General features: G+C 31.6%; 1 protein-coding gene and 1 long non-coding RNA gene across 4 annotated transcripts in view; one reads left to right on the forward strand and one right to left on the reverse strand.

The window, feature by feature from the left end:
• The window catches only part of LOC143082358 (uncharacterized), a 49,500-nt gene that overhangs the window by 22,836 nt on the left and 11,100 nt on the right, over positions 1-15,564 (forward strand). The gene's annotated exons all lie outside the window — the stretch shown is intronic.
• The window catches only part of LOC143082355 (uncharacterized), a 69,847-nt gene that overhangs the window by 13,317 nt on the left and 40,966 nt on the right, over positions 1-15,564 (reverse strand). For 2 of the 3 annotated variants that reach the window (XM_076257999.1, XM_076257998.1), the window contains exons 4-5: positions 14,673-14,747; positions 2,195-2,311 (exon numbers count right to left, since the gene is read on the reverse strand). In XM_076257999.1, the coding sequence (XP_076114114.1) occupies positions 2,195-2,311; positions 14,673-14,747 (192 nt within the window). The remainder of the gene's footprint in view (positions 1-2,194; positions 2,312-14,672; positions 14,748-15,564) is intronic. The other variant, XM_076258001.1, reaches the window with a different exon arrangement.

Below are 15,564 nucleotides of genomic sequence, written 5' to 3' on the forward strand. Positions count from 1 at the left end.
AACATATTTATTTTATTTTATTGCTTTATATATTAAATACACCGTTGTACCTGATCAATTATCTATAAGCCAAGGAATTTAAACAAAATATGTATTTTGGGGGGATTATTAATATGCCGTAATTCTATTCTGTTGTAAATGTTTGCTTGAAATTCTTATGTGTTTTACAAAATATATTTACAGTACAAACGGATGCTATTGCATTCAGTTAAAGGTATTTTTCATTTACTAAGTGTTCTTATCATGTTATATTTTCTAAGAATTTCGAGTCTTTGTTTACTCCTTGGTTTTGATTGTTATTCTCGTCTTTTAAATTAATATATGCCTGCATGTGTATGTCATTGAGGACCTAAAATTCCAAATGGTTTGCCAAATACAGCTCAGGTAAAACAAAAATGCTGACGTTTTACATTCTTGAAAGATTATATGGACAACAAGAGATGTAAAGTATACGCTGATGAAACAATTACCAAAAGATATCAACAGGTAATAAAAAACAGACAGATATCTATATAATACATTATGTTCTAAATTTTCTTGGGTCTTTTTTTCCATGATACCTCGAGTTTTTGGAACATATCTTTTAACGAAATATTCGGTCGAAATATATATTGTTCTCAACTATTCATTAAATAAAGATGTACATGAAAGTATATAATCGTAAACATGATGTACAACGCACATTATATGGTATTGGAAAGGGTTTGATTTTACAACATTTAAAGTAATCTGAGGCTTACAATAGTTATCAAAATAAAACAGCATGCATAGTAGTCAATAACTAATAGATGACAAAGAAAAATCATAGTTTTCTTAAGAAGAGTTTATAATAAGGATTTGAAGGGTATCAACATAATCATGCTTTTAACTGTTTCATTCATTTAATAGTGAGAAGCAAGAGGACATCCCTTTACACAAAAAAACAGCGTATTTCCAGTCAAAATTTAATTTTGAATAAAGAAACCTGTAAAAAAAAATCGTCACTCAAAAATATTTTTCAGCTATTTAACTCTTTGATGCGGAAATTGACAGACCTTTCGTATTTTACAAAAAAGCAATGTTAATAATAGCACTTTACTACTGTGTAGCAATATCAAAACCTTTGATTTAAAATTGATAGCGTTGCTTTTCTAACTATATAATTCCTAATTCTTAATAAGAACTATCGACTACAACGTATAATTTCAGATATCTTTTGCTTCGAAAATGGGAATTGTTTATAGAACTTCTCTTTTTGCTCATAACCAATCTTACTTTGTACAATAATATAGGGAAGAGCATACACGCATCGATATTTTTTTTTTTGTGAAATGTAATATAGTCAAAAAAAACCATTATAGATTTATCAACAACTTAGTAAAACTGGACGGCAAAATGTTAAACAGATTATTTTAATAACATTTAATTTGATTGATTTCTATTCTATTTTAAAGTACAAACTATAAAAATCAATTAAAAAGGCTATACTTATAAGATCGATACAACATGTACAAAACATAAAAATAAGTTACAAAAATACAGACTTGACAATGCCGTGTATCTTAACACCCCCACATCCTAAGAATAAGTTCCTGATTGGAAAATAGTGCATAATATGTCTTTCTACACCACAAAAAACTATAAACTTCGATGGTTCCAATACAAAAAGGTACAAAGAAGCATGGGTACAAATGAGTTTTATTCAAAATAATATCTCATTAGCATGAGTTAGAATCCCGGCCATAGAAGAACAAAAAGTTACTCAGCAAAATTTACAGATCTAACATTGTTGCGCTATTATTTAGACAAACAACATATACTGAATGTGTGTATAGCCTTGTCTCACCATAACTGGTGATTTGATAGATAAAATATGTCGAAGAAATTTCAATGATTCGTGCCCTTGCTACCGACAAATCGAGGCAACTCTTACACCTGTACTGTGACTAGTACCCTATACCACGCGATCACCTAGGCTACATAAAATATAGCTGCTTTAGGTATTTTATGTAATGTCTTTCCTCGTTGGCTTTTTCTAGGGTTGCAACACAGCACATGATGTACAGTGACAAGTAGAATCTGTAACTTTCATATAAAGGTGTGTTACTAATAAGTAAAATACATGCATAACTTGTAGTGCCCGTTCAAACACTCCTCATTTGGTAAAATTCCGCTTTTCTCACTAACATCAAACTAGAAATATATAATTCCTTACCATCAACGAAAGGTTTAATGTACTTCCCTGCTAAACACCACACGATTACCCAAATCATCAAAGTTCCAAAATAGGCAATCAATGAAAACGTCAGTACTATATACATGCAATGGTTATCTGAAACAAAAAAAGTCATGGAAATGTTATTTTCAAATTTTGTCAACAGAGTATTTTGCAAAAAAATATCAACTATTTCGTGTTTTTATAAATGTTTTTCAAAACAAAATTATATAAAAAAATCAAGTAAGATTTATCGTTGTTTAAACTTTCGATAATATAATATCGAAAAAGGAGTTTACAAAGTTGACGTTTAGTAAGGGAAAATATATAAAGAGTTATGCTTTAGTCTTAGATGCGTGATTTTTTTTTCATTAGTTGTTAATGGCTTTGAATTTGTGGTCAATAAGCGCGAGTACTCTCAGATCAGTACTAAGTGTCTTTTTGTTGTTGAAGTTTACACGTACCCGGCCACGTTCATTTTGTGTTTTGATGCAATTATATTTTTATCCATCTGTACCAGGTTAGGGGAGGGTTGGAACTGCTAACTTGTCAAATCCCGCCACATTCTGTATGTATGTTACTGTTCAAAGTCCAAAGTAATAATGGTTGTCGACTCGTTTGTTGATGTGTTACATATTTTTGTTTTCGTTCATTTATTTTGTACATAAATTAGGCCTTTTATAGCTGACTATGGGTATGGGTTTTGATCATTGTCGAAGGCCGTACGTTGACCTTTATTTGTTAATGTATGTGTCCTTTGATTTCTTGTGAAGAGTTGTCTCATTGATAATCATAACACTTCTTCGGTTTTATATATTTATGCTTTCGAAATATTTCTATTTTTGTGTTCGTTTCTAGTAGTGCATGGTTAAATGTACGTGATAAAATTGCATGTTTACAAAGTACATGACATATAAAGCTGTCAAACATTTTAACAACACTCGTATCGTGTCGTGTACAAACAAATTCCAATAAATGTCTATTCTATAAGACAAAAATATAATATATATCATGATGAATTCAGAATATAAGTATGTGTATAGTGTGAAAAAAGACTTCAACTAGAGATTTGCAAACTGATACCTAGCCGTATTTCATTTGTTCACAACCATCTCACGTCACTAAGATACACTGACTGCACCATACAATCGAATGGGCACAAATGTGTATACAGTATTTAAACCCGCAAAATTTCGGTATTATTATAATGTATCCTAGTAAAAGTCCTAGACATATTTGTAAATCAAAGAGCCTTCCCTTCGAGAATAGTTCAACTTAGCTAGACTACGTAGTACAATATTTAGTATTTGTAGTGTTTGGGAATTTTATTTGTACTTCTATTTGGATGTTGAAATTATGACTTTATATATAAAGCAAAAAGCATCGCCTTATAGTCTTACTCGATGCAGAGGAAGAACTACAATTCAATAGCTTATTTTATCAATTTAGTGTTCCAAAATGTTTCCCGAATGTATATTCATAACTAATTGCATTAACATACTAGTAGTTAAGATTTATCTTCAAACACTTCAATAAACGTTCAAAACATAGGTCAATAGAAATATACTTTGAATTTATTTTATTCCTGAGTGTTCGATGGTGATTGATCTATCTTTATGGTTTACGTCGATATTTAGTCATCTGATATCTAATTGGAAGTTCATATGACTTTCTTTTCGATAATATATGTAAGCCTCAAATCTATGTCCGGCCTCAAATCTATGTTCTTTTCGCAAATCTATGTCCTTTTTATTATTGCGTCATAGACGTTCCAAATCTATGTCCTTTATTGTCTCAAATCTATGTCCTGTATCGTCTCCCTTCTATGTCCTTTATTTACTAAAATCTATGGCCATTTTTGGCTCAAATCTATGTCCTTTCATCGACGTCAAACATAACAAAACGTCATCAAGTAAACAATAAAAAGTTAACAATTACAGGCAAAGCACGGCCTTCAACACGGAGCATTAACTCACAGCGAACAAATATTGTACAAGTGGTTTGTATGACAAAAGCAAGGTTAACATTTTAACAATTAATACACATGGTTTAACATTGCTTGATATTTTGTTTTTAAAACTGGATGGAAATCTGTTATGAATAGTGGACTGATGGAAAATTTTCAAAAACGTCAACTTAAGATTTATCCTCTTGAAATGTGTTCTGACAATTATCAGGATATCTTTACTCCTACTGTTGTCGATTTTTTACAATTCAAAACAAATCCAGCCATGAACAAAGGAATTGCAGTGTTGACATCTGGTTTCTGGAAAGAAGGAATATGCCAAAACATAAAGAATGATTCTTCTTGGGGAAATATTTTCGTTATTAAAGATATTGTTACAAGTTTTACATTTCAACTAAATAGATATCAGCTAATACCAAACAATTGAAATATGTTCTTTTGTGATTCACAAATATTTCAATTAAAAATATAAAAAACGTGTTTTTTTTTTTAGCAATTTAGAATGATTTTTTTATACTAGTATTCAAGGAAAAACATAGATAAAGTGGTATAAATGTCAATGAAACAGCGATATGAACAAATTCAAAGACAAAACGAAGTTCGTTGAAGTTGCAAAAAAAATCTTCATTCTTTACTGTCTTTTTAGTAAAATCAATATGGTTTTGTGGGGTCATTTGTGACGACATACAATAATAAAACACGCATGTAAAGATTTTAACCACACACATGAAAAAGACTTAATAAAACAAAAAGCACATAAGTCCGTACTTGAAACAATATCATAAATACCAGCTATATAATTTAGCCGGATTTTCCTACACGTATACTATACTTCGGCTTGTGCACATACCAGAACACATACCAACTAAGTCAATATTGATTATGGGATATTACTCAATAAAATAAAAAAAACTATAAGACCGAACTTATCAGACGGGCATACATTTGCGCATAGCGAAATAAATTGGGAAAAAATTTAAACTTAACACAAATTTGAGACCTTATCTTTTTCATAATGGACACAGATTTGCGAATGACGTAGCGATTGAAAATCGGACACAGATTTGAGGCCTAATCAATTTTTTACGAACATAGATTAGCGATTGACGTCACGATGGGACATAGATTTGAAAAACGGACACAGATTTGAGGTCGTACACAGATCTGAGGTTTACATATATATCACTAAATTTGTTAGACATAGCTATTGTAGGTATAGACAGTTTCATGCTTAGCTGCCTAATTATATACATATTTGTTACGTTTGAAAGACACATTTTTCAGCAAACAGTTGGTATTCTCATCGGAACAAACTGTGCTCTTCTTGCCGACTCATTTCATTATTCATTTGCGTTCATACAGAAACGTTGGAAAACTGTTTTGTGTGTGTCTATTGACATTTTAAGTATGTACAACAAAGGTAGACTCTTCTTGTAGTATATAAATAGCCATTTAAAGGGCCTTTTGGTCTTGTTTCTTCGTCACTTAGGCTTTATGTAACATGAACGTTGCCAATTTTTTTTATTTACGTCTATGACGTCATCTTTATGAGAGTTACACGTGTGAAAATTAAGAAACTCAAAAGGTTACTCGCCGGTGAAAAATATGGTTTCTTTCTGGAAGTACACCACTAATTCATGGTCCTATTGATTTCTATGTTCAATTCCTCCGTTTCAAGAAGGAACACCTATTTTGTTTTAAGTTCAAATAAAGTGGCAATCATTGCATTTCAAAGCAACACTTTATGGTGTCTTCTACTGAAAAAATCAACATACCTTACATGGCATATCAGAAAGAACTGGTTCCCGGAACTTCGGATGTACCAAAACAGGTACTTCAAATCTGACAAACAGATAAAATGAACCCTCTTTTTAAAATTTGATGCAGTTTTTTTAATGTTTATAATCAAAAGTCCAAAAGTGTTCTACAATGATCACCAGTTCTTCAGCTTTCATTTTATACCATAAATACCTAAATATTCTACATATTTTGGAAGTTACACTCATGCGTAGGAACTATTTTGTGTTAAATATGTACTACTTTCTGGTATGTGCTTTCTGGCCGGGCCTTAATTAGTGGTGTTACACCTTTTTACTTGCAATTAAATGAAAATATTTCATTCTATGATCTATTTCAAGCAATAAAAAACATATAAAGCTTTATTCCAAATACTCGTTTATTAATTTAAAGCATAAATTGGACTGGTAGTAACATATGGGTTATTCAAAGAAAACTGCATATGGATATTACCAATGGCAAATATACTTTTTTAATTCTCAATATCATTGTTTTATTTATCAATTTCTATTAGGAAAGATATTTGCTTACCAATAGTATTTTTTTTATCAGAGGTTCTTCATTAAATAAAAATATATTAGTCCAAACTTAGGACATAAATGAGAAAATTGTCCGCCCTTTTTTCTTTAAATTGAAAAATTGCTTTTGTTTTGTATAAACCATAATTCTGTGGTTAAATATAGATTATTAAGAGCAATTTATTTATCCCTCAGCTAGATAACTTGCTAAACTGGTTCAAAATTGCATGTACATTGAGATTTTAGAATTCTTATATGAGTATATACCATATGCCTAGATTGTAAAAGGCTACCATAAGAAAAACAATAAAACTTGAAAAATCATATGATTATTTTGACCAAGAGCTATTTTGTACCATACACAAGTCATAAAATGCATGTTTTAATGATTTCAATCACAAAAAATGCAAAAATACAAATTTTGATCAAGTCTTAACTGCATGCATGTTTTATGACCATAAAAGGCTAAAATACTTGAGTATGCCAATTAAAGAGGTTAAATTTCACATAAACAGGATGGTTCACCAAAAAAAGATGATTAAACATGATTACTAACATCAAATTTGACTTATTTTCATTGGAATAGGTACAACTTCTAAAAAATGGATTTCTGATGATTCTCTGTAATAGGAAGTACACCACTAATTCATGGTCCTATTGCTTTCTATGTTCAATTCCTCCGTTTCAAGAAGGAACACCTCTTTTGTTTTAAGTTCAAATAAAGTGCCAATCATTGCATTGCAAAGCAACACTTTATGGTGTCTTCTACTGAAAAAATCAACATACCTTACATGGCATATAAGAAAGAACCGGTTCCCAGAACTTTGATGCAGTTTTTTTAATATTCATAATTAAATATCCAAAAGTGTTCTACAATGATCACCAGTCCTTCAGCTTTCATTTCATACCAAAAATACCTAAATATTGTACATATTTTGGAAGTTACACTCATGCGTAGGAACTATGTTGTGTTAAATATGTACTACTTTCTGGTATGTGCTTTCTGGCCGGGCCTTATTTAGTGGTGTTACGCCTTTTTACTTGCAATTAAATGAAAATTAACTAAATTATCCTATGTCACATGCTAATGTATTACCCAATATAATTGTTTGAAATATATGTAAGGTATAACAATAATCAATGCTGTATGCGAAGTCTGACGATGAAAGATTTTGTAATTCAACAGAATGTGTAGTTTAAGTTACGGTTAAAATAAGAGTAATTCATAGATGTTTTATATACTATGGAAGCGTATTAGCGTCACACAATTGTAAGTGCTTTATAACGCAAACTTTTGCGGTATAGCACACAAATTTGAGTTATAACTAAAACATCTGCAATATAACGCAAACATTTGAGAAATAACGCAAACAGGTATTCACTTTTACCGTATTTCTTATTTAAATTTCAAAGGAATAAGCTGGTATTTATAGAGGAGACTGTACATATTAAAATTTATCACCATGTGTACTTATAAAAAGTCAAATGCTCGAACATATCATTGACTAATAACGAGCAAAATAATACAATTTTTCATAATTATTTTCTGTGACTGTACTTTACATTAATTTGTAGGATCCTTTACTATAGATTATTGAGCTGATCTGTAACAATAACATCTCCATGCCTTATATATCATGTACTGTAGTACGACGCTAGATTAAAACTGACGAGGAAAGGTAACAGACGGCCACCGAAAGCTTTATTAAATGTAGATCCCAGGAGGTCGTGTGGTCTAGCGGGACGGCTGCAGTACAGGCGATTTGGTGTCATGATATCACAGTAGCATGGGTTGGAATCCCGGCAAGGGAAGAACAATAAATTTGCGAAAGCAAATTTACAGATTTAACATTGTTGGGTTGATGTTTAGACGATTTGTATATAAATATATATTTGTAGGACTCTCAAGTGCGATTGGGACGCTAAAGTACGATGGTCACGCTAAAGTGGGTTGGTCTAAGCTAAAGTGCGATGCCTCCATACGCTATAGTCCGATGGTCCGCGAAAAACTAAACGTTAGAAAAGCAGTTGGATTATGACGTTAACAGTCGTTTATACAAACCAAAAATGATTTGTCGGCTGAAGCAAATGCGTTTTTTTTAGTGCTGATAGAAAGATCTGTGTCCTGCACCCGACCTGGCATTTTACTATGTATATACCAAATAGAATACGCATAGGTTTACTGTGTCCTGTTTCTATTGAAAGCGAACAGATCCAATTATATCTAGTAAAATTGGCAATTTATTTTGCGGTCCCCGCTAAAACATTAATGATTTTATTGAAAATTAAGCGTAAATGATAAATTGTCGGCAAAAACACAGTTTGTACATTGTAGGTGAATATAAAATGTATTTGTATTATTTACGAAGAGGAAGAAAGATTGGCGACTTTTGCAGTTTTCTTGCATTTAAAATAAAGTTTGTACAAAAAATATTACTTATTCCGACTATTGTATTTGTTATTCACGATGGCGACTGTAAAAAAAGGGGTGGCATTTAAAATATTGATGAACTGTGAACTGTGAACGGCAAGCTACGCCAATTATCAAAATATTTCTAAATACGTCTGAATTGTAAAACTAGAGGCTCTAAAGAGCCTGTGTCGCTCACCTTGGTCTATGTGCATATTTAACAAAGGACACAAATGGATTCATGACAAAATTGTATTTTGGTGATGGTGATGTGTTTGAAGTTCTTACTTTACTGAACATTCTTGCTTCTTACAATTATATCTATAATGAACTTTGCCCATTAGTAACAGAGAAAAATATTTGGTAAAAATTTACATAAATTTACCAAATTAATGAAAATTGTTAAAAATTGACTATAAAGGGCAATAACTCCTTAAGGGGTCAATTGACCATTTAGGTCATGTGGACTTATTTGTAGATCTTACTTTGATGAACATTATCGCTGTTTACAGTTTATTGCTATCTATAATAGTATTCAAGATAATAACCAAAAACAGCAAAATTTCTTTAAAAATTACCAATTGGAGGGCAGCAACCCAACAACAGGTTGTCCAATTCATTTGAATATTTCAGGGCAGATATATATTGACTTGATTAACAATTAAACTCCTTGTCAGATTTCCTCTAAATGATTTGGTTGCAGAGTTGTAAGCAAAAAACTACATTTTACCCCTGTTCTATTTTTAGCCGTGGTGGCCATCTTGGTTGGATGGCCAGGTCATCGGACACATTTTTCAAACAAGGTACCTCAAAGATGATTGTGGCCAAGTTTGAATTAATTTGGTCCAGTAGTTTCAGAGGAGAAGATTTTTGTAAAAGATAACTAAGATTTACGAAAAATGGTTAAAAATTGACTATAAAGGGCAATAACTCCTAAAGGGGTCAACTGACCATTTCCGTCATGTTGACTTATTTGTAAATCTTACTTTGCTGAACATTATTGCTGTTTACAGTTTATCTCTATCTATAATAATATTCAAGATAATAACCAAAAACGGCAAAATTTCCTCAAAATTACCAATTCAGGGGCAGCAACCCAACAACAGGTTGACCGATTCATCTGAAAATTTCAGGGCAGATAGATCTTGACCTGATAAACATTTTTACCCCACATCAGATTTGCTCTAAATGCTTTGGTTTTTGAGTTATAAGCCAAAAACTGCATTTTACCCCTATGTTCTATTTTTAGTCGTGGCGGCCATCTTGGTTGGTTGACCGGGTCACGCCACACATTTTTTAAACTAGATACCCCAAAGATGATTGTGGCCAAGTTTGGATTAATTTGGCCCAGTAGTTTCAGAGGAGAAGATTTTTGTAAAAGATTACTTAGATTTATGAAAAATGGTTAAAAATTGACTATAAAGGGCAATAACTCCTAAAGGGGTCAACTGACCATTTGGGTCAGGTTGACTTATTTGTAAATCTTACTTTGCTGAACATTATTGCTGTTTACAGTTTATCTCTATCTATAATAATATTCAAGATAATAACCAAAAACAGTAAAATTTCCTTAAAATTACCAATTCAGGGGCAGCAACCCAACAACGGGTTGTCCGATTCATCTGAAAATTTCAGGGCAGATAGATCTTGACCTGATGAACAATTTTACCCCATGTCAGATTTGCTCTAAATGCTTTGGTTTTTGAGTTATAAGCCAAAAACTGCATTTTACCCCTATGTTCTATTTTTAGCCATGGCGGCCATCTTGGTTGGTTGACCGGGTCACCAGACACATTTTTTAAACTAGATACCCCAATGATGATTGTGGCCAAGTTTGGTTAAATTTGGCCCAGTAGTTTCAGAGGAGAAGATTTTTGTAAAAGTTAACGACGCCAGACGACGGACGACAGACGACGGACGACGGACGCCGGACGCCAAGTGCTGAGAAAAGCTCACTTGGCCCTTTGGGCCAGGTGAGCTAAAAATGATATAACAGGATATTTATTATTTTGTCACACTTAACATTTTTTTTTGTAACTATTACGTTGTTGGTCTTCTATAAACAATCATTTCACCATACAGTCCAGTATATCATAAAGCCTTCATGTTGTACATATGTTATACCCTAGTATACTAACTTTTGCCAATTTTTTTTTTTTTTTAATCCATGTACTTTAACGTTTAAATCCCTCCAACCTTACCTTATTGATGCATTGCACTTTAGTGTGATATACCATCGTACTTTAGCAAACAAGCAACTATCGCACTTAAGCGTGAGACACCATCGTACTTTAGCAAACAAACAACCATCGCACTTTAGCGTGAAACACTATCGTACTTTAGCGTAGACCATCTCACTTTAGCGTGACCATCGCACTTTAGAGTACCATCGCACTTTAGAGTCCTACATATATATATATATATATATATATATATATGCTGATGAAGCTACTGTCGAATTTAAACATCCTTCCAAAGTAAGCAAACGTTTGAGCAGTGTGGAAGGTTGGTTCGAACCAAACAAGCTACCCTTTGCAATAAATCATACCACATTTTCCTATATCTATAAAATGAAAATGTGTTATTATTATAATTATGTTTTCTACATTTAAACATCTTAACTAGCTACCACGATAGATTAAATTGAAAGTTCCATTACTTTTTGTCAAGAATTTTTATCATATTCTGTGTTTTAAACAAAAAAATTATTACATCAAAATTTAAACAAATGTTGTTGTGTTTTCTTAAATATTCTTTTAAAAGCAAAAGATTTTTTTTTTTCTATTTGACATTATCGTTTCACAATTATTTGGCATTACTTTTGCTCTAAGGAAACATATTACAGTCTCTACTTGTGATATATCTCAAGATCTCGACATCCAGAATGTCAAGTTATTTAGATATATTTTTTCGACAAATAGATGTCACATTGATTTGTTTACGAACTGGTTGTCATCTTATGATATTTACATTGTATGTTTAAAGTTTAAACTCTTAGAAGTTTAGAACATATAAATGTTGAAACTATTCCGTATCTCTGTATTTACGTAGACCTTCAAAACAAAGTTGTGCATATGCACTTTCCATTTAAGGATATTAAATTACAAAACTTCATAGTAAAAGTCGTTCAGTGTTAGCTGTAAAAGGAATTCCTTTAGGAAATTGCATTGTCAATATTTACAGCAGAACCGTTAGTCTTGATTATAGAAAATAAATAAAATATTATTCAGTTTACAGAAAATAACAGCTGCATTTGACATAGACCCGAGTTTGTCTGCAATTTAATTTTTGAAGTCACTTGAATACCTTTTACATATAAATCTGGTAGGGCATTCTAGTTTTTTATACCACTAAAATTGAAAGGAGACGATTCTAAACCTTTGACATTTTGAATATAAAATGTTTAAGCAGTTGTTCTGGTGTTCCTATTCGAGGAAGGTCATTCTCGATAATTTTTGTGAAAATCAATTAATACATGATTCAGATGCATTTGATTCACACTATTATTACAAACATTCAATAACCATTTTTTTTAAATTCTTTTATATGTATTCGTCTTCTCTGAAAAAAAATCGTATATCATTTTTGATAACCTGAATATTGGCTTTACGTTTCTTGAATTAGCTTACATAGCATCAGGAACATGCACACACAAGATGGCATTGCAGTAATACAACTTAAACAATATTTTCTAGACTGTTGAGACACATTTTAAATGTGAGAAAATGCCTGTGCCAAGTCAAGAATGTGACAGTTGCTATCCATTCGTTTGATATGTTTGAGCTTTTAATATTGCCATTTGATTAGGGACTTTCCTTTTAAAATTTTCCTCGGAGTTCCGTACTTTTGTGATTCTTATGTAATATCTATATAAAACTTTGAGTCATTGATTAGACTTCTTTATAATATTATCAACAACTAATTCATCAGATAAAAATGTGTCCATAATGATACCTAAATATTTCATAATTGACTTACTCTTAATTTTAATAATATCACATTCAATATTTTAATTATTTTCAATAACAATTAGATTTTTTTCTGTTTGGTCCGAATACAATGCTATTAGTCCACAGATATAGAGACACTTTATTATTAATAAGCCAATCTTTAAATGATTTTAACATAAATGATAGATTTCTAGAAATTATGTTTTGATCTGAATTTAAAAAAAGAATAGCTGTATCAGCAGCATACATTTGAAACTTACAAGCAGGACAAGTGCTAACTTGTAAATCATTCACGTAAAATTATATCAAAATTATAAGCGTAGTATACCCAGTATACTACCTTGGGGTATACTGCAAATTACATCCAACAGTTCAAAGTTTGTTTTGTTGATGTTAAAAATGTTCCCTGTTAGTTAAATATGAATAAATCTCATATTACATTACGCTTATCACATAACATCTTGTGAAATGCCTTCATGTTTTTATAAAACTCCAAAATATTGTCTCATTGTTTGTCAGTGAGAAATTGAAAAGTTTAGTAAACACAACTATTCTTACAAATTATCTGACAAAAAAATATATTTCGTACAAGTGCAGATAAGAAAAAATCAGACGTTCGAGGTAAAAAGTTACTGAAACTTTTATAAGAATTCGAAGATAACGAAAAGAAACATAGTATGTTTGATGATGATTGGTCAAATGAGATAAGATGTATTTACCAGTGAGACGTTTAACAATTTACCACAAGTTTTTATTATATTGAAACACTCCTGTCCTGTTATAATGCCTCATTACAAAGATATTTCACTTAACCTGTATTTTTGTTTTGTTTTCTAAAACATAGAATCTTTAATGTTAATTTATTAACGTTTCGCTTTCAAATATCAAAAGTACTTGAATTTGAAGTGAGATTATATATACTCTTTGTAGTTGTTGCTGTCTTATACATTTATAAGACGTGATAAGTGACCCAAACACGCCTCAATATATCATATATTAAAGCTGTACCTTACCCTTAACATTCTCAGATTTTAACAAATGGTTAAGATTTGTTTTAAAATATAACGTTGTAGAAAGAGAGACGAGCAATACTAGAGGGACAGTCAAACTTAAAAGATCGAAAATAAACTGACAACGTCATGGCTAAAAATAAAATAAAACAGACAAATCATAGAAAACTACAATCTAAGCATCATGAACCCCACAAAAAACTGGGGTTGATCTCAGGTGCTCCGGAAGGCAAAGCAGATTCTGCTCCATATGTGTCACCTGTCGTGTTGCTTATATTATTACAAATCCGGTAAATTGTCTAATTCGATAGGTCACATACGTGAAATTGGAAGGACATTTCAATTACGACATAAGGAACATATCCGATATCATCTGCGAAACGGTTAATCCATAACGGTCAACCAACTCGTGATGGCGTCCGTCAAATTTACGAAGGGGATATGATATCAATTTCTTTTTGTATGTAGAAAATTCTTTTCTTTTATTTAAATAAATTTCAAAGCATTTTAAGTTGCAGAAAATTAAACAAGATGGTGCTATTCATCTTTTTTTTCCTTCAACTCTTGCAGTAATTCAGTCTCAGTCAAGATAATTATATTCACCCGTGAATTGAATTTTTGAAATCTTATCTTTTTTAATATCGATGTAAATGAAAAGGCTTTATAAATTTGATAAAGAAATATTAGTCATAAAGTGTCCAAAACTAGTAAAAATCAATTTATTTTTTGTTTGTATTTAAACATCGATGTATTTTTGATATAGATGTCGTAATTGGTATATGATAAAAGGAACTTTGGTCTATATGTATTCAATTCATATTACTTACCAGTCGAGCCTTTCAAAGAAACTGTATTGTTATCATGTCGGATGTTTTCCTTGTTTAATACATTTTCAAATCCACCTGTAATACAATTTACAAGTACAAAATATAAAAAAAATCACTTACAGACAACCAGAATTTAGTAGGTCAGTCATAAACAATATTTAAACAAATAGTTTTCAGAAATCACACACAACTTTAAATTAAAAAAAAATGACAAATACTAAATGGACACAAATCAAACAAATAATCATGCATACAACTTAGTGGTTTCTAGCGGGTCAATTTCTCTGATTCTCTGGTTGCAGCAATTGGGTAAAGCTATACAAATTAGGACGACAGTATTTTTAGCCCAAGTCCCACTAAACCACGATCGCACCACGAATATGATCAAAAATAAATTTAGATTGTGGTGAGGTCGCGGTATGAGCCGCATGATAATATTAAATTTCATTGTTTTCACGATTCGTCCTCATTACGCTTCTACAAAGATCCCGCTACGATTATACCACGTTCTCACCACGGTTGTTCAACGATTATCATGATCTTACTACGCTCATCACGTTCTCAAGACGACTATATCAATTACAACATGATCTTTCCACGGTTCTACTACGATTATAGCACATTCTTACTACGATTATACTACGTATATACCGCGATCTTACTTTGATCTAAGCAATGATGTCAACATCGTGTTCCATATCAATGCTGTTCCATTCCTTCTATTTCTGATAAATACGTAGATTTCTCAGGGAAATAAAACAAGTATGCCACGCAAATTTACTAGAACACGTGGGCGTTGAGATAGAGAAGATGCAGAGTCAGAAGGAGTTCTGATAGGAGCAAATCCTAATCCTGTAGAGATGTCGGACTGACCAATTCAATCCGATTCAAG

The sequence above is a fragment of the Mytilus galloprovincialis genome, chromosome 7 (genome assembly GCF_965363235.1).
Source record: "Mytilus galloprovincialis chromosome 7, xbMytGall1.hap1.1, whole genome shotgun sequence".
In the NCBI taxonomy this organism is placed as follows: Eukaryota; Metazoa; Mollusca; class Bivalvia; order Mytilida; family Mytilidae; genus Mytilus; species Mytilus galloprovincialis.